At 42.2% G+C, this 20153-nt stretch overlaps 2 protein-coding genes across 2 annotated transcripts in view; one reads left to right on the top strand and one right to left on the bottom strand.

Moving 5' to 3' along the window:
- LOC145448770 (uncharacterized) overlaps nucleotides 1-20153 on the top strand; it is a 163460-nt gene that overhangs the window by 80629 nt on the left and 62678 nt on the right. The window lies entirely within an intron of this gene.
- On the bottom strand, nucleotides 9949-10863 carry LOC145447963 (transcription factor Adf-1-like). Its single transcript, XM_080326261.1, has 2 exons — nucleotides 10405-10863; nucleotides 9949-10349 (listed from the first exon to the last, which is right to left on the bottom strand). Exons 1-2 carry the CDS (start codon nucleotides 10556-10558, stop codon nucleotides 10189-10191), a joined length of 315 nt encoding a protein of 104 aa, XP_080182387.1. The 5' UTR covers nucleotides 10559-10863; the 3' UTR covers nucleotides 9949-10188.

Genomic DNA, 20153 nt, shown 5'->3' with positions numbered 1-20153 from the left:
TAAATCCTCACAACGCTCTGTTTTATCTTTTAATATAAAACGTAGCATCAGGATATGTAGAAACGAATGGAGGATGAATGTTACTGAAAAAACACACACAAGCTGTTGTCTACAATAGCGATCCTCAAATCCTAGCAAGAACCAAATCCTCGGCGATGCGTACAAATGCGATACACGATGGTAGATGACCTGGCGCTTTATGAATGCACGCAATGTTAGATCATCGCAATACAGTTGATAAAACCGTACGTCCCTGCGTATGGCGAAAATATCAACAACGCGGTACCAAGATAAAACCGTCCGTCCCTGCGTATGGCGAAAATATCAACAACGCGGTACCAATATCCATCATCAGTAATCCAATAAATAGTTTGTGCTTATGCCTGAAAACTTCAGGATGAAGTCTGGTGTTTCATTATTTGAAAATATTTGCTTTGGCTACTACAGTATGCCAAATAGTCATGTTATTGAGCGGTGTTATTTCGTCTATACATCCAGAGTATAATTCTAATATAATGTGTTGACGTAATTGAAGGCAATACTGGGCAACCAGCATCACATCCAAAAACCCGCGGATTGCCAGATCGCGAGCAATTAACAAAACCGCAGACGTCTGCAAGCAGTCATCAAGCTGTCTAATGTATCGAGTAAAGACTCGAAACCGTGCAACGCTCGAAATCCTACCCGAATACTAAACGATCTCTCGAATCGAGCTGAATACGGCCTACGGGCCTTTGACTTGACTTCGTTCATGCTGCTGAACACTCTCTGGATATCGGCATTCGAGTGCGGTAGCACCGAGGCGCTGATTGCAAATTCTGCTATTTCTTGAGATGGATTAGACCCCGATGAACCTTGGCAATCCAGTACCTCGGACCAAAATCTTTCGGTGTCATCTGTGTAACGCTAACTATTTAGAGTTAGACATTGCAAATGCATTATAGGTGCAATCGGCGGTTTATTGGAATGCAGTATTGAAGAGACAGATAATAACGAGATGTTTTCGATCATCTCTAAATTCTGCGGTAGTCGGTGTTTGAGTTGCCGTAATAGCTGCAAACACCGGAATAACTCTTCTCGAATCCGGAATACGTGCGTAAAATTTTACAACGTTTCGGTGATTGAGTGTTTCCAGCACACTTTCTTCCGTGGATTTTCGCTGAGATTCATTCGTCGGCGCTTCACGAAAAGAAATGATCTTAACGGCATATTCCTTTGCAAAACATCTGCCTGCCAGTGAACCTCTTGACGGTCGAGGAAGTGCCACGACCGAGCACTTCGCACGCTTCATTCAACCCAACTCAGTCCACATTGGCTCTTGATAGACCTCCATGCGACATCCTTATGTTCTATGACTCATCTACGAACTGACTAGGAACTGTTGCGACCGCTCTCAGACACTTTTCTTCTTTCGTCAATTTCTTCTTTCGTCAATTTCTTCTCATCCGCCAAGTCTCACCTTGTGCTCGAATCCATACGTCAAATATGGCGTGCTTCGAGATATTCTTCGATGTTATCGTTGAAGACGTCAATACGTGCTGTGGGTACAATCAGCTTTTTAGCCACTGAAAAAGCATTGATAAGTCTTCAAAAAGCTTCAGTTTGTCGACAACCTTTGCTCCACAAGACTTGTTAAGATGTTGACACGCTGCACTTCTGAAAGGATGAGATGTAAGAAGAGAAGGTACGCCAGGTTACTTCCGTCACCGTACATATCGGCCAATATCTCAGCAGTGGAACATTTTTCTGGCCATCTGACTATTCCAAAGTGGGTTTTAGTTTCACTAATTCGTCGAACAGCCGGTTCAAACGACAGCGCATCTTGTTCTGCAATTGTTCAATATCTTCAGTGGTGTTGGGTCATCGTTGATTGTTTCGTAGAGACGATTATAAGCAAGCTGCCTTTGCGATGAATGTGCGAACCATTATGTAGGTCTCTGACAATAGAAATTCCTAATTTCTTGGCAATGAGTTACATGAGGCCCGAGACACCGCCAGTTGTAGGGAATGACAAACAATTTTCACTAGGATTGGATGATGGGGCATCATTCCTCAGCCGTTGGTACACACCACTACACTTGCATTACTAGTCCCGATTTTTTAAATTGAGGTTCCATTCTCATAGTTCAGTTTTCACCGCATTAAGTTCAGCTTTCACCGCATTAATTATGCGCCATCCGCATCATAAGATTCGAGCTCTATAAAATTTAAATAGGCCGAGATCACTTTCTTTTTTTGTCTGACTGAAATAAACGATGACAATACCGAGCATCGTATGCGTGGTGATCATATACGGCCGTAAACCAAACTTTACGCTGATTGGTCGAGAGACAATAGCCATAGAAACGACGCAGCAATGGAGGACGCTGCATTTACCTAAGCCTAGTTGGCACTACGATGTATTCCTTTAGCCGTGTGTAGACTGTATAAAAACGACGAGATTACAATTATGTGTTATTTCAAGACACGATAAAGATATTTCCCTAAAATCAGTTTTGGGCCACTTAATGGACGAGTGTTTCGTTACTGGCCAAGACAGGGTGTCCTCCCTAAAATCATGGAAAACTGAATTCAGTTTTGCATGCTGAAATCATCATTCCAGTCACGCTTCCAATCTGAACATGAAATTCAAGTAATGTAAAGGATCTCTCATGAAAATTTATACAGACCGTTCAAAAAGAGCGGACTTTCTTCCCCTTGTCGAAGCTCCCCTTCCGCTCGGTCGTTGCTTAAGTTGATACACAGTCAAACTACCATAAACCGACATCATGGCATTATAAAAATTTGCTATTAGATTTATTGTTACCAAAAAGAAATGCTAACTAAAGAAATATAACAGTGCATAGTCTGCAACATAGAAAAAAGAATAAATACACAGAATAAACACAAATATATAACAAAGACGGTAGTCATGATAACGCATGAAAACAATAAATGGATACAATAAATAGATGTATAATATATATTAACGGGTGCAGACTCTCAGAACTTTCAGTAATCTGCAAAAAGGTAATCCAGGTATTGGCACTTGAATTCATGTTGAGGCAGTTCTTTGAAATTGTCGGGTACGCTATTTCAAATAATTGGTGTCATATATTCAATAGACTGTTGAGTGAGTGGGTGAGTCTAGCTAGAGTTTGCGGTCGACATTCTCTATTGACTAAATCGTTATTCCATGGAATGTAATAAAGTGTCTACCATCAAATTGAATACATCAACTTCATATTTCTTGAGATACAAAAATGCGCTTCGGCTTCTCTGTACCTCCACTGCGTCTCTGACCAACTGATCAGCCTCATCCTGAGATTGCTGAAAGCCATCAGCACGTAAATGCCTGGTCCAATCACGGAGACCGGAAATCCTAATCTGCATGATGTCATCCTGGATTGACTGCTTTTATACCAGATAACCTAGCTGAGAAGTTCATAATAATACAATAATTCAGAATCCCAATTAAATCAGCAGTATTTTTCCCATCACCTACAACCTGCGGACTCTGCAAAACCACTAACAGTGACTTCATCACTCCATCAAAATGAATTTTCATCAACACTTGCACACATGTAACTTCACTCTCCGAGCGAGCTTCGTTGGGATACCTGACAACTTTACCGCAATTTTCGGTGAGAGTACAGTTTTAAAGAAAACCAAAATAGACATCTAATTTTTATACAACGCTTTTGGCCGGTACTAATGATCTACATATGGTGATATTGCTTAGACGCGCTAAGCGCAAAAAAATTCTATAATTCAATCGGTCAATATAATAATAACGAATTGCATATATATTGCTATAAATTTTTATCCCCTCTCTCTCTCTCTCTCTCTGCTGACGTAATCAGATTTACCGGTAGAGCTGATCGATTGAGGTGTGTTGGAAAAGGTAGGACCCTTACATAATAACAGGGATATATAAAACTCCGGGATGGCTGACTCCGTCGATTACGTCATCGCGGCCATACACAAGTGGGGTCATTTTCGCGCACTCTCTTCAGATAGGATTGCTGACAGCGCTTTATCTGTGCATAACTTGGAGTCTGGGTATCGCCTTTCTAGTTTGTGATTGGTGGTAGATGCGTATGGTGTCAATATATAACCATTTATAAAGCTAGAGGAATCATGTGATGTTCAGGTAGTATTGGTTATGTAGCTTCCGCTGCAGGTTATTATCGCCCGGCACTACCGGTAAGCCGGTACGATATATCGCTGGCATTCGCAATATCTCCGCTTATCGAGTATGTTTTGCTACATTGATAGGCCTAAGTGCAGATCAGGATGTAGCAGAATGTAAATGATTACATTTCAGGATGATGACACATTAGCTTCAGACATGTCACTGAAACAGTATCAGTATCATATGAACTTCGATACCGGTACTGGTACACCGGTATCGTGCCAGTACGGTAATTAACGGAGATAGCCAATCAAGTTAGAAGGCAGCAGCTAATGGATACTTCGTCTCTAGAAATTCGTAAAATAGGTGTCTGGGTGTGATTATGGTACATACTCGCTGCGTTCCTGGCTGCAGGACCGGGTACAGAGCTAAGAAAGGGACATCAAGTGAGGCTGGTGACTCTATACCAACTTATGGTAAGACAGTGGTAAGAGCTATTCCAAGGAAAAATTGGTCAGTATCGGGAGGACGCTGAGTATGCAAGAAGCATTTCAGTCCAGAAGATTTTCAATCCTTCACATGTGACACAGAAGATTTTCAATCCTTCACATATGACACTAACACAGCACGTCGTCGTAGTCGAGAGTCAGCATCGTTGCGCAGGCCACATTTGAGTCCAAATGCATTACCTCATATTTGTCCACAGTTACCGCAGTATATGAGCAAAACAGGTCATCCTCAAAGAAGCAAAACTTCCAATGCAGCAGCACGTCTAGCAATCGAAAATGCTGTAGTTGTGAGCCGCAATGATGAATTTTTGCAGCAATCGCAAGTCAAGAATTTTGGAGCCTTCAGTGAGTGAATGAGGATAGCTCAGTACCGACTAAGCTGGCAGTTTCAGTAATTGTGACGAAAGACCTGGGAGTCTGATCCTTCGTGAATTCCATCAATTGTATCACAAGATATGTATGGTCAATGGTCATATGTTACAGCAGAGCTCGTTAAGCGCAGATCACAGTACAATATTCAGACGCGGCACCACTCGTGGCAATCTCACTCTTTCACTAAAACGAGAGGTTACGTCATCAAGAAGTGAGAAAAATATGTGAAGAAGTGAATGTGTCCGGCAGGGGTCGCAGTGAAGCATGAGTGTGTCCGGCAGGGGTCGCATTTTAGAATGCAGCCGAGCGCGGAATTAAAACTGCGCGTTCTTTTGTAAAGCTATATCTTCGCGGCTAGCACGTTCGATACGTTCACGTTCAATTTTGACATTCGATAAGATGCTTCGCCATACAACTTATGTTGGCCGGCCGGATGGTACGGTAGGCGTAGCAAACAGGAATGCGATGCTTTTATTGCTCTGGGTAGCAATAAAAAAGAAGCACAGGCGGAGGACTCGGCGCACATGGGTGCACCCAATTCTACAAAGAAGGGAGATCCTAGGTATGTGTAAAGGTATATTTATGGCAGTATTATAGCTCATAGAAACCAATTTTTCAGGCGAGTTTCATGCATTGGCGAGGGAGCTGGGATTCGAAAGACTTCCGAGATTACTTCTCAATGAGTGTGGAAACCTTTGATGATCTTCTTTCATTGGTCGGTCCGCTCATGATCAAACAGACGACAGTCATGAGAAAGCCTATTCCACCCAATGAAAGATTAGCTATCACGCTTAGGTAAACAAGACAATTATAGACGACTATCTGTGGTTAATTTCGTAGGACGCTGTGGTTAGTTATTGAATGTTGATTCTAGCAAGCTTCTTAGATAATAGATTGATCAATAGTACAGTACAGAGCCATGCACTCTATACAAGACGTCCACCCTGATGTTCTGCAAATAGGTTTATTTGCACCGGCGATACCTATCGTACAATCGCTTTTTCCTATCGATGTGGGAGGTCGACAATTGCAAAGATTGTCCCGCACCTGTGCCGCTATTTGGAGGGCCCTAGCACCCGAGCACATGCCAGAGCCGGAAGAAGACCGGTGGAGACAGATTGCAAAACAGTTTCAAGATAAGTGGAATTATCCGAATTGTGTTGGTAGTATAGATGGAAAGCATGTTTTGATGAAGAAACCTGCTATGTCTGGGTCCCTGTTTTTCAACTATAAAAAGACTCTTAGTGTTGTTTTGATGGCAGTTGTGGATTCTGACAAGCGCTTTATTGCTGTTGATGTTGGTCAATATCGTGGGGTCAATGATAGTAAATGTTTCAGTAACTCTGTTTTTGGTAAACGTCTTGCCTCTAACCAATTAGATCTGATATCAGCTTCTCCTCTACCTGGGTTTCGCAGTCCAACTCCTTATGTCTTTGTGGCAGATGAAGCCTTTCCTCGGAATAGGCATATCATGAGGCCATTTCCTCGCTCAGTGTTGACCAGCGATGAAAGTCGTATTTTCAACTACAGATTGTCACGTGCTAGACTTGTTGTTGAGAATGCATTTGGGATATTATCCTCTCGCTTCTCTTGCTTTCGGCGGCCGAAGGCTGTATTAACTGTGCATGTAGATCAGGGATCTCCAACACGCGGCCCGCGGGCCGCATGCGGCCCGCGAGGTCCTATTTTGCGGCCCGCGACCTGATTTGAAAAAAAATTCAGAAAAACGCTTAGTAAATCATGTTGAAACGCTAAAATTGATTTCAGTTGAAACATAATGTTGTTGTTTTTCAAAGTGAGCCATTCTATGTGCCCACTATCACTATTACTCACTAGTTGTTACGGCTTCGGCATGGTAATATCATTCCATGGATGAAGAATTTGCTGGTACGAATGGGCATATTGCCTTGACGTGCAATGGCCCACCACTGCCAAGACCGAGACGCCTGCAAAACGACTTCGGGCGCTCCAAAAGACCATGCTTTACGAGGAGATAGTTGTCTAGCAAGTAGGCCTACCGTGTATAGCTAACCCCAATATTGATTCTTCAATCCATGGGTGGCCAATCTGCAGCAGTAGAAGGAAAATTATGTGGCTGTCGAAACTTGTAATAACAACCCTAAGTTTTCGCAGATACCCCCTACATCAGCTGTATCTGGGAATCTGATCACATTGGCCGAGAAAGGATAAATATTTTATAGTAATATGTGAAACTATACTAATATTTTAGGCTTACCATACGTCCTCTTTTAAGAGGATTTGTCCTCTTTTTTGACTTTTTTGAAAGTGTCCTCGGAGGACGCCCTTTTGTCCTCTTTTTTGAGATTTTGTCCTCTTTTTTGAAAATTTAGGTCAGATTTAGAGGTAATTGCGAGTGATATGCCGCAAATTAGCGCAGAAGTGAAGCTCCGGCGGGTATTTCGGAGGGAAAAGTGGTGGTTTCAGCTCTGAGCGAGAAGTGAAGACTTTTTTTTTTTTTTTTTTTTTTTTTTTTAGTCATCCACCTGGTAATGTGCAGTGAAAAACGTGATTTTGAGCTCTGAGCGGAAGTGAAGACCTTTTTTTTTTTTTTTTTTTTTTTAGTCAACCGATCATGAAGTGGGAAAAATTTACCGGTTTTTGAGAATTCTTCTCCAGTTTTGCATGTCTGAAATTTCTGAAAAAGTGTCCTCTTTTTTCATTTCCGAAATATGGTAAGCCTATAATATTTATTGACGAAATTCACTCATGAACATGAAAAATTTTTCGCGCTTCGCGCGACTACTGATTGGTTCTCTGTGGCTCTTTACAGCATAACTACTATAACGTTTTGGTGCGCATAGTAAGCCGATATGTGCATATAGATTAGTTCGGAGTGTACCGGCAATGGACATGGACAGGACATGATAACGTGGGTATTTGGCCCCAGCTAGTTTATCACGACTAACCACCGGTATGCGGCCGCAGGCTACATGAGTACGCGAAATGCGGCCGTGAATTACAAAAATGTTGGCCACCCCTGTTTTAGCGGCTAAAGAGTGTTGTCATTGTCAGGTATCGTGTACAGCTTATAGTCCAAAATATAATGACATTGATGATCATGATACTTTTTGTTGTATTTGTGTTTGTTCAATAAAATATTAGTTCTTTTGTGGTGACTATAACCGTCGCCTATGTTAGAAAGCACAGCGTTGTAATAACGTAGAGTTATCAGACGTGGTTGTTGAACTGCGTTGCCTACTTTTATATCGATATTGATGTCATGCGGCCCGCGGCCTCCAGGAATTTTGAAAAGTGGCCCGCGACCTATTTTGAGTTGGCGACCCCTGATGTAGATGAAGTGGTCAAAGCCTGTACCGTTCTACACAATTTTCTTATGAGTGATCCAAATTATTGTGATGTTGCAGTGAATGAAGGGCGCCGGACGTCGTCGTTACTGCCTATGATGAGACGGGGAAGAGGAAGTGCTGGGGAAGCTAAGGCCACACGGGAAGAATACGTCAGATACTTCAGCAGTAGTGAGGGAGCCGTTTCTTGGCGGCAAGAACGTATATAGTTAAATCGAACATTTCCAGTGTTCGTTTTGGAGGGTGTAATTCTTGACAGTGAAGTGATATAGCTAATTATGTATTGTAACTTCAGGGACCAAGTGTCAGTAGCAGCTTGAATTATAGTTGATGTGCTCTCTCTCCTGTTTGTATTAGCGATGCCTGTGATGAATGAAAAGCGTCGCGTATCCTTGACATTTCTAGATGGTATGTGGTCCTGTCCATCATACTACATGACTGGTAATACGCTGTCTGAGGCAATGTCGACACTTACTTTATCATATATATAACGTAACGTTCGCCCTCCAATTCCTGACTTTTCAATAAATGCAACACTCCGCAGGATTCGTTATTGTTACGTATATTGACAAACAGAATCATTTGCTACAATGTTAGTCAGCTATGCAGTGCATTCCGGGGCATAACTGGCCGCAAGGAGCGTGGAGACCAAAGTGTAAACCCGGTAAAATGAAAGATCTCCGGGTCGCCATGACCCTTTCGTATGCAGCAAATAGGAGGCGTGAGCACTTGAATGGAAGGCGTGATATTTTGAATTTTCTCTCATCAGACATTGTCGTACGCAGCAAATGTTAAGGGTGGTCGTATATGCAGCAAATGGCGAGGGTGGTCACTGGAACTTTCTGTCATCAGATCTTGGTCCTGTAACTCGATACGATCTTCCTTCATCTGGTAAAATAATTCTAGCATATGGTGTTCTTGGCAATTTATGGGGGTTTAGGATAGTGATGGATGTTAATCTAGATGACAGGGTCAGGAAACTAGGGCTGCTGGGCAAAATCGAGTACCCGAGTGATTCGATTCTGAAGTCGAGTATCACACATTATGGCGTCACAACAAAATATACTATCTCAAAGTTCAAATATGCTCACCACCACAAAGAACACAATGCCTGTTATCCGTTACATTAAAGACTTCTACACTTCTACACACACAAAGACTTCTTCAAATTTTACAGCATACGCAGATCTACTCGACACATGCGTACCTCTATTTCCTTGCTGCAATGCTTTCAGTACAATCTGTACATCATCATCGTCATCATCTCTTGGGTGTTCCCGCTTGCGACTCCCCCTCTTCGCCGCTGTAGCAAATACGCACAGTAGTTGAAGAATGAAGATACCTCGTTTTTGTAAAAATTCCACTTACGACGTGATGGTGCGTCGACTGATTCAACCGACGTTGCTGGTGGATTGTCGAGCAACGGTGTGGCCACAGATGTTGTTGGTGGCATGTTATCAAGTACTGACGACGATGTGGCCACCGTGTCATCAAGTAACGACGATGGCAGCGGTTCCTCGGACATGTTTGATGATGTTCTGTATAACATGGGAAAATTCCTAACTCAATCTGATAATTTTGACAACGACCAAAGATACACTAAGCTAAAAGTGAAAATTTGAAGTGAAATTTTGGTGTGCTATCTGCTAATCCACGGAGTCAAATTATCAACTATTTTTTGAAGAATCTAGTCTGTCTGAATTAATATGTTACGTTTTCAGTACGGTAGTGTTGCACTCACTGACTAACATAACTTTAGCAGTACTTACGGCAGTACGGCATCAATAAATTATTAGCCTTCCTGCATCTCAAATAAATTCAACTGCAAGTTACTTGTCTAAAATCTCAAATAAAATTACCAAACAACTTACTGCCTCGTTTTAAGGTACGGATCTAAAAAACCCATGATGCCCATCAACGGCCATCGGGGCAAAACAGCCTCATACCCTGATCCTGAGGGTATGTACTTGTTTTTCTCCTTCACATAGCGGTCACGGAGATTCTTCCATCTGAGTGTAAAACCTTGCCCTGTAATATTTTATGTTAGCTCGTGCTCGGAGATATTTACAAGGACACATTGTACCTGGGCATCCAAGGGCTTGCGACACTTCTCGCCAAACTCTTGCCTTCTTTTCTCTCAGATAATACGACGGGTGTGACTTGTCATACAAAATACTCCTGGATCTCACTTCCTCAATAAGTATTTCGTCGTTGACTAAACTCATACTGGCGCTCATCTGTTAATTCAGAACATGGCGAAGGTGATATATTACTGATAATGAATCCTCGTGATATCTTGAAACGAAAACAACGGTACTGCTGGACTCTTCAGGAAACTATTGGTACAGTGGTATTCAGAAGGAATATTTACACCTCTGCGATAAATTATTACTTACATAATATTCCTTGGCTATTATTACCAAAATAATCAAATGGCTGGACCTACGAGATCCGTACACGGTGAAGGTTTCCGAACAACTAATCCATATTTCACAAATCATTTTTTCTCGGCTGTGACGTATATTCGCTCGTGCGGAATGATTCACTCGCGACTCTCGAATGAAACGCGACTGCAGCGTTCCTCCCGCGCACGGCGCTGGCGCATGAGCAGAGCAAAGAATGAAACGTATGCGCGAGTGCGTGCCGCGTCTGAATATTGTACGTGTGATCTGCGCTTTACAAACAACCACTGAATTAGTGAATATCCTTGCTTTCTGCAAGGCAGTGTACAGTGGTGATTGTGTGGATAACAGAGATGAGCATGGATTAGGATTAGGTTTTGAAAAAACAGGATTTGTGAAATTTTGTCGGATTTGGATTAGACAATTTTTTCAGAACGGATTGGGGTTTGGATTGGATTTACATATTTTCTGGGAGATTGAAATGTCGTGTGGCGAATGGCGACAAACTTTATTCAGATCAGTTATTATTGTACTTATGGTTACTAAGTTATCTTGAATCAAGTGAATCGTTGGTTGTGAAAGAAAATTTTCGAATCCTTCCATTGCATAAATTAGTATTTTTTTTCTGAATTTCCAGTTGGAATCGGATTAGGATTTGACACGGACTTGAATATGAAAAAGTTATGGATTAGGATTTGGATTTGGATTTGAAGGTTCGGATTCGGATTGGATTAGGACATGGAAATTTCAAATCCGCTGATCTCTGGTGGATACTACTGCTCATATTGCATTAGCTATCAGTCATTTGAAAAGTTATGTACTGTCAAGAGACGACACCTCGGACTTAATTGAACAGCCTGATGCCGTCGTAAATTTTAAAAGGAGCAATTGAAAATGATTTCTCGGCCGAAGCAAGGCCGTCGGTACTCGTCAGACATCGTTGTGACGGCATTTCTGTGGAAATTAACCAGCACTAGTTGGTACAAGAAGCTCCAAACATCAGTCACCTGAGAAATTTATCCGCAGATAGAGCAGTTGAATCGGGCGAAGTTGATTTAAGCTGCCATTTTGACAGAGTCCGAAAAGGTTGTCACGCTTATGATTGGCGAGGTCTACACAGACAGCCAGCGTGTAGAATACACCAATGGGTCGGTCTCTTGTTGGATACACAGACGATGCTACTCCATTCAAAACGGCACTGACTTTCATGGTGCAGTCACTCCATAGGAAATACAAAGATGTTGTATGCTTGATTCCTGTGAGCAAATTGGACACTAGTACGCTGAGGAAATGGTTTGACATTGTGATGAATGCTCTCAACGATTTCCTTGTTGTCGTTTCTCTATCAGTTGACAACCATGTGTGCAATAGGAAATTGTTTCTTGGGCGATCAAGTGTGCAGCACTCACAACGTTTTGATGAGCAATTATTTCTGACTTTTGACTTCACCAACAACTTCAAGAACATTAACGAACACTTCATCAACAAAATATATCTGAATCTCTCAACCACGAATTTTGAGCATATTGTTGGTGAATCCTGTACGCCTGAGTTCAGTCATATAAAAAAGCTGTAAGCTATGGAAGAAACGGAGACTTTAAAAATCGCTTCAAACGTGAAAAAGGTTTCACTAAATCCTAGCAGCATAGCAAGGACCTCGCCGCAGCACGCATTGAGCGTATTCAGCGAATCAACTGCACGTGGCTTGCGATTCTATGGCAAAGAGCATCCAGCCTTTTTGTCAACTGCACGTTTCATCGATTTCATCCACAATATCTGGAGTATTATGTCAGTTAAATCTCCAAATAAAGACAACGGAAAGAAAATTCGATGTTCAAGCCTTTGCAACACATTGAAAGTGGGCATTCTGGATCATTATACCTAAAAGATGACATCGAGATCTTCAAATGTTGGCGACAATAAGGAAATTTGGGTCTCAGTGCCGAGATGTTTTGGCATGTATTAGTCAATTGAAGCATTTATAGCTCTTGCTAGATATCTGCAAGGCAAGCATCATTTTGAATACTTGCTTACTGGCAAATTGGTATTCAATCCTATTGAAGCTCGATTTGGTATGTACGGTCAGAATAGAAGATGGTGATGGGACCATCGCGTTTTCCGTCAGTGGCTATATAGGCCGTGTTTTCTCTCGTCGGCGGAAGTGCTCTGTCTGCGAGAAATTGATCGTAATAAATCGTGAATGCCCACCTCTATATGACAGTGTGCCAGAAAAGCATTAATAAATTTTTGCTGTGGCTGATCGTGGAGGTCTTTCCCAGCCAACAGAGTTCAGCTGTGGTGTGACTGGGCTAGCTAGCTGTTCGATATTAAACTGAAATTTCTACCATCGAAAAAGTGGTGAAGAGATTTTATGTGTTGTAGCAACCAGAGAGAAAAGTCTTCCTGGCAGCAATTCAAATAGTGTTCAGGTCTACCTATGCCTTTGCATACCTCCACCATATTAATTTTGACTTGTTTGTTATTACTGCTTTCAATTGCTTCGCTAAAAATGACGTGACACGAATGGACAGCAAACGGCTTGCAGAAGACCAACCTGCTAAGCAGTTTCGAAAAATACGGTTGAAGTTGACGTCCAAGGCCTCTGAAAAAGGCTGATTTTTCTTCATTATACTCAGTGCTGTCCATGTTCTCATGTTAGATTTAAGATAATTTTGCATGAACACTTTTGTACTTGATTTATAAAATTGGGTGTGTGAACCCCGGTATTTTCTGGTTTTGACGTGCTGCGTGACACTAGGCATGAAGTGTGGGGAAAGTCATGGCCAGTGGGGAAAGTCATGGCCAGTAAACTCATTATGAAAACAGGCAGGGATTGGCAAAAGAGGTTTTATGAACAGGTCTCATCAACACCCGAAAAAGAGCAGACGTCGCACTTGGTTCAGGACCAGGTTTATGTTTAACTACAATTATGTATTAGCCAAAAAGAGGTCGGCCATCCCGGAGTTCTTCTATATATTCCTGAATCATAATCAAACATCTTCGGTCGTACCCGACTTGGCGATAATCAGTGTCGTGGTAACTATATCTAAATAGCATTGAAACAGGCTTAGTGAATTTGGACTGAATGCCCTTCAACCAGTATACTCTGATTTGAGTACCTGTTTCAGTGCTAGATTTTGTCAAAAGACCACTGAAATCAAACACATATTGATGATTTACACGAATACTGCTGGCCTTGTCCCTCAGAAACGACAACTGAATAGCTGTCTCCCATTGGTCCAAAGTATGTATAGCAGACATGGGGTAATCGCGATTAGTAATCGTAATCGATTACGACGATTACAGCATTTTCGAGCAATCGTAATCGACTACTTCCCATATCCAATCGATTTCTTTGTGAAAGAACGATTACTTTTCATTCGTACAAGGACTGTGACATAAACTGAACACTCGTGAACAAGGAAGAGATATTACACCAGTTATTGAGAGCACAAACGTCCGATTTTCAAATGCCACTGCTCATTATTACGTCAGAGGTAGCCTATTAGCTTTGCTCGTCATTGCGTAAGAATTATTCACGCATAGCAAATAGATATCCGATGTACATTAGTGTATAATTGTAAGTGAACCCACCGTGCTGTATATCGGGCTATCAGTACATTTCAGATGCCACTACCTCGCAGCAGGATAATTAATCACCTCTGCCTAGTTTAAAATAGCAACTTTTTATTGATGTTTGGTTATGCTTAGTTAAACTATAGAATGTAATGGTTCTACTTCTATAGTTAAATGCAGTTGGGCCGCGGCTGCTTGGCGAGCAGTAAGACCTACATGGTACGATCATGCACCAGACAAAGGTTTGAAATTTTGTACTCGTCAAATAAAACATTACTGTTTCCACAACGAAGCATTAAAATCAACACCTGATATATATCCTAACTTAGCCGTTGTGCTGCCGTTTCTCGTAATGGCAGGTTGCATTACATTATCTGTATTATATTCAAGGCAGAATTTTATGTTCACTTTCTCTTATTCTCATATTATTCTACTCAAAACGGGCGCCAATCGCTATTTCACAATTCTTCATTAAACATTTGGACCTGTCGCCGCCATAGCCATCGGCTTATATATCATGTTGGCGTGGGCTGTAGCTAGAGTCAGGATCAAAACAGCAAAAGCGTCCCCCACTCAAACGTTGGTCCCCCATAGAATAGTCAATTTTCAAGGTAAAGATTAAATTTCGTCAATAATATTGTCGATCTCAGCGCCCGATGGTCCAATTTACTTGAAGAGCAGGGCGCGCGTAATTCATAACTATAACATCTGGCATCTTGCAATAATTACTTTAGTCAGTGTATGGTCGAAAGATATTGTAGTGGCCCAAACCTAACAGACTAAAAGAAAAACTTGCGTGAGACACACACACAAATTGTCAAGGCTCTGTGGGTGCCCGGGTTGCATTTGAATCGTGCGCTCAGATTGGAAGGACTGGACTCTCTCGCCCAACCAGCGCGGCTATTGACAGTGGACTTGAACACGTACCCTAAGTTTCGGCCAATGTCTTTCTTTGGTAGCACACTTCGCGGAGTCTCATGTTGGCCGAAACTGCATATGTCTTTGGGTGTGTCGGGGAGCGGTATTGACTGGCACCTAAATGCCTATTACGATGAATTATGCATGCTTTATTTCTTTAGGGGGAGACGTATGCATTTCGGAATCAAGCTATCTAGAGCAGGGGTGTCAAACATACGGCCCGCGGGCCGCATCCGGCCCGTGAAGTCATTTCATCCGGCCCGCCAGACCATTTCTGGATAATTGAAGAAGACGCATGCTAAGATTGCTCAGTTTTAGCAACGGTTTGTATTTATCATATAACATTACGACAGCAATCAGTCAGACGCGTTGTAGCGCGTTGCTTTCAATTGTTACGTATGAATGCTGCTAATCAGCAGGAATGAACAGTACACAGTTGCAAATTCGAGTGACTGGCATCTGCCGGATGGTAATATGATACGATTGTCGTTGACATCGCATCTCGCCCGATGGTGATAGACACAAGTGACGACCGAACGAAATTACACTTAGTTAGTTTACGACAAATTGCGAGCTCTTATCTCCGCGTGGGGCACTGGTGATTGTATCGACATGACGACAGTCATATTCCTAACCGACCCAGTTATTATTTTATCACGATATTCGTGGCTAGGAAATTCACATTCCGAAAATGGGAAAAATTAAACGAGTGGATACCGAGTGCCGAATATTCAAACAAAAATGGACCGAGAGTTTTTTTATTCATAGAGGTGGACGCGAAACCAGTATGCTTGGTTCGTAATCAGCAAGTTTCTGTCCTCAAAGAATATAATATTCGACGCCACTACGAGACTCACCATAAAAAGAAATACGGAGATTTCAAAGGACATTCACGAAGTGACGAAATAAAAATACTTATGGCCCGCCTGAAGATCAGCAATCCACCTTTACCCGCCGCCGGGATATAACTGAAGCATCTGTGATGGCAAGCTACCTTATGAGTTGGTTCCGGCATCCAGGCCATATGCTGATGGGAGGTGGTAAAAACGTGCATGTGGAAGGCTGCGGAGGTAGTGGGCCATGAAAAGCAGCACTCATTTGCCAATATCAGCCTTTCAAGAAACACGGTCGCAAATAGAATAGCTGACCTATCAAATGACTTGGAAAGCGAATTAAAAGACAGGATTAAAACATCGCATTTTCAGTGGCGATCGATGAGAGCATCGATGTCACAGATGTTACCCAACTGGCCATATTTATTAGGGGTGTTGATCCGTCGTTGCAAATTACTGAGGAATTGCTTCAATTCGTTCCCATGACCGACACTACAACATCGAGTGATATTTTCATCGCACTCGTTGGAGCGCTTGACAGGGCGGGGGTAGTCTGGTCCCGTGCCATCAGCCTGGCTACTGACGGTGCGCCGTCGATGGTCGGAAAGAAGACTGGCGTGGCCACGAAATTTCGGGAGAAGGTACGTATCGCGAACGGCGGACAAGACGTATATTCGAGGGGTAGCTTATCCCCGTAACGTAAGTATGTTTACTCAGTAAACTGTACGTGTATGCAATAAGCTAGTAACTTCATTTTTATGTGTGTTGAAACACATTTTACTGATCCGGCCCGCGAGACATTTGAAGGTCTGAATCCGGCCCGCGACCCGAATTGAGTTTGACACCCCTGATCTAGAGACATTTAAATCACAAAGCTCAAATAGAATTTCCAAGTTGATGAAATCTCTCGAAAATACTCTATAATTTATGTCGGTTTACGAAATACTACTCTGAGTCCCCTCCAACCACGCTCCCCACTCTATTGGGGAATTTGAGGTGCGACAGTTATGAACCTGGCAAGAATGCAAATCGTTGGGTGCGATAAACCGTCCTCTATAAAATGGGCAATTGGTACATTATGATAGGGTTACCATATTTCTGCAACCTAAATTCCGGACACTCTTTAGCGACCACTAGTGAGAGGATTTCAAAATAAGTTATGACGCCACACTAGCAAAGCTTTGTATATATAAGATAGGCCTACTACTCTCCGCCAAAATGATCAGAGTTAGCGGTAGAGCTGGTAGAGGATGATGACTTCGAAAATACAGGGAACGTAATTGCACATCGTTAAGTCATGTTCATGCCCTACCGATAAGATTGTTTATCAGCCTTATGCAGGTGCGCACCACGGAGCTTTATAAAAAAAAACACATCGAGTGGTTTCCAACCTTCAAACCCTTTTATGGTCGCGACTCCATCTCCAATTTGAAAATGTTCCGTGGCCCAGATCAAGATTTGACGAGCTCATTACCACAAGAATTCAGCACCTTTGCCTAGACTTACTCACGGGCTATGTTGGAAGCTGATTACGTTCAACACATTCGCAAACTCAAGAATAAAGGAAAACGACCCCCCTCCCCGTTTGGAACCACTATATTTGGTTAAGGCATTTAAACGGCCTTAGCGATCTCTAGGAATATACCGTTCTCCTATAATTGCGATTATAATTAGGCTTATTCCAGTAAATGAAGGCTGTTTTTATTTATATTTTATCGCAGTTTTTGCGAGGGTGGTAGTCTCCATATTGAAATGAATAAGTGTGATGGGAAATCGCGCACAGCGCGAAGAAAAATATCATGCATCAGCATAAATATTCCCCAAGAAATATGTTTATGCGGATTTATGAAGAAATTATGAGCCTACGTCAAGTCTTCAAAATTCCGGACATTTGGCATATTTTAGAAATTTCTCCCGGACGCAAGTTTGAACAGTGAAATTCCGGACATGTCCGGGAAATTCCGGGCGTATGGCAACCCTACATTATGACTTAATCTTTTTTAAAGAGAGTTGTTATCTCATTAGGCCTTTTCAGCGCAAGCCATGGTTTGTCTTCCAATATAACTACTACGATGCAAAATAAATGTAATCGTAATCGACTACTGCCTGATTTTGCTGTAATCGTAATCGCGTGATTCAGAAGTAATCGTAATCGCAATCGATTACATTCATGAAGTAACCACCCCATGTCTGATGTATAGACATACCTCTTGTTTTCGATTTGATGCCACAATGAGAGCAGTCATTCTCATTTTGGGAATGTCTTGTAATCAAGTAATCATCGTGAATTCATCAAATTTGAATGTGTTCAGTGCGAATGGAAGCATTCCAATAACCATCCTGTTGTTTCTTTCATTGTGGCCTTTTAAACTCTCTGGCACAATTTTCTCATTGATATGAGCCTGATGCTGCTTATCATCTTCAGCACATTTTCCTTCAGGTGTCATATTTGCATATTCTGAACAGCGGTCACATAGGTCCTTCGTTGGCAATTGAATTTCAAATTAAATCTACATTTGAAAACTCTGTAATAGAAGCCTTTTTTGGAGTTAGATTTTCACCATCCCAGATACATTTCGTGCATTTTGGATTTATTCAGGCCATCTGGCAAGTATTCATATTTTTTCCTTCACTTGCGTAATGACTTTCAAGTGATTTGAATGTTTGTATGTGATCGATTCCGCACGTTCTGCGTCGCCTCAAAGTCTAAAAATCGGCATTGTTCTGAACAATCGCAGCGACGCAGCGCAATGGCCCTAGAGTGGTTGCAACTGTTTAGAACAATGCCGATTTTCAAAATATGAGGTGTATTTCAGGGAGTCCCATTGCCGTGATTAGATCTTAATGTATATTTTCGGAATCAGTGCGACAGTAGCTTTCAAATGAGATCAGCTTTATGGAATTTAAGCACGCGGTTCGTCAGCTATGGGATTAGCAATTGCGTTGTGTTCAGATGGCTGAGCAGTAATTTCCTCCGGGCAAGCAAGCGTGACGACGGGTGTTCGTGGCTATCAGTATGTTAGTTATCACGGCCTTAATGACCGCTGCAAGTTTCTCGCATTCCTGATCAGTAGGGCGATTTTTTTTCGACATGTCAAATTTGCGGCTTCGCTGAGGCTGTAATTCAGAATCGTTTTGCGTAAGCGACAGTAGGATTTCTGGCAGTCCAAAAGTTATCTATCTTTCGGAGCGTCGAGTTAACTGTATCTGTTCTTGGTCGGAAGCTATGCAGTCGCAGTGATTTCGAAAAATAAAATCTCGTCAGGACGATGGAACGTGCACCCCGAAACAGCCCTCAAAGTCTGAAAACCGGCACTGCTCCAACAATGATACCGCTGCAACACAATGAACATAGCAATGACCGATTTCGTCCAGCGATTGTTCTGATCAATGCCGATTTTCAGACTTCGTAGGCTGTTTTAAGGTCCTTCCATTGTTTTGAAAAGAAATTAATTCGTATTGTCGGAATCAGTGTGACACTAGCTTTCGTTTCAGACCAGATTTAATTAATTTCATACTCAGGGTTGGTCCTCGGATTATTTTCTTGGGGTCTCTACTTATAGTGGCTGGCAAACCCGGTTCAAGTCGTGTTCTGTCGGGTCAAGTCGCATGTCGTGTTCAAGAAGTCCAACACAGTTTAGTGAAGTCAAGCGCATTCCCACGGTACATCGCATCACACGTATTCACGGACGCATCGAGCAAGGCACGTTCAAGCAGTGAGCGTTTACGCATGCAAACCTGGTCAGTAGTCACGTATAGCGATCATTGCGCAATCTGCTTTATCGAAATGCGACTTTGGCCCCGGACGAGTAAAATATAGCCCGAAAATGGTTCAATTTACCGCCTTTGGCAATTAATGCGGAAATAGTGCTTTTACTAAAATATTAGCGACATCTAGGGATTTTTGACACCGGTTTTAGCGATTATCTTCCTTACGGAGTTGGTAACGCTGGTAAGGAAACGTCTGAACGATTGACCTGAAATATTTGCCACGAAGTTTTTCATCCGGAGTCACTCGCCGGAAATATATTTTATCTGCTGTTCTGCTTACTTACTTACTGTACGAAGTGCACATAATCCTCAGAATGATAGAGTTCAGAGTT

This window comes from Botryllus schlosseri, chromosome 10, assembly GCF_051294905.1.
Source record: "Botryllus schlosseri isolate E-star chromosome 10, Bs_hap1, whole genome shotgun sequence".
Taxonomy (NCBI): domain Eukaryota; kingdom Metazoa; phylum Chordata; class Ascidiacea; order Stolidobranchia; family Styelidae; genus Botryllus; species Botryllus schlosseri.
Note: the sequence above shows the minus strand (reverse complement) of the source record. Positions and strands in the feature narration are given on the sequence as shown.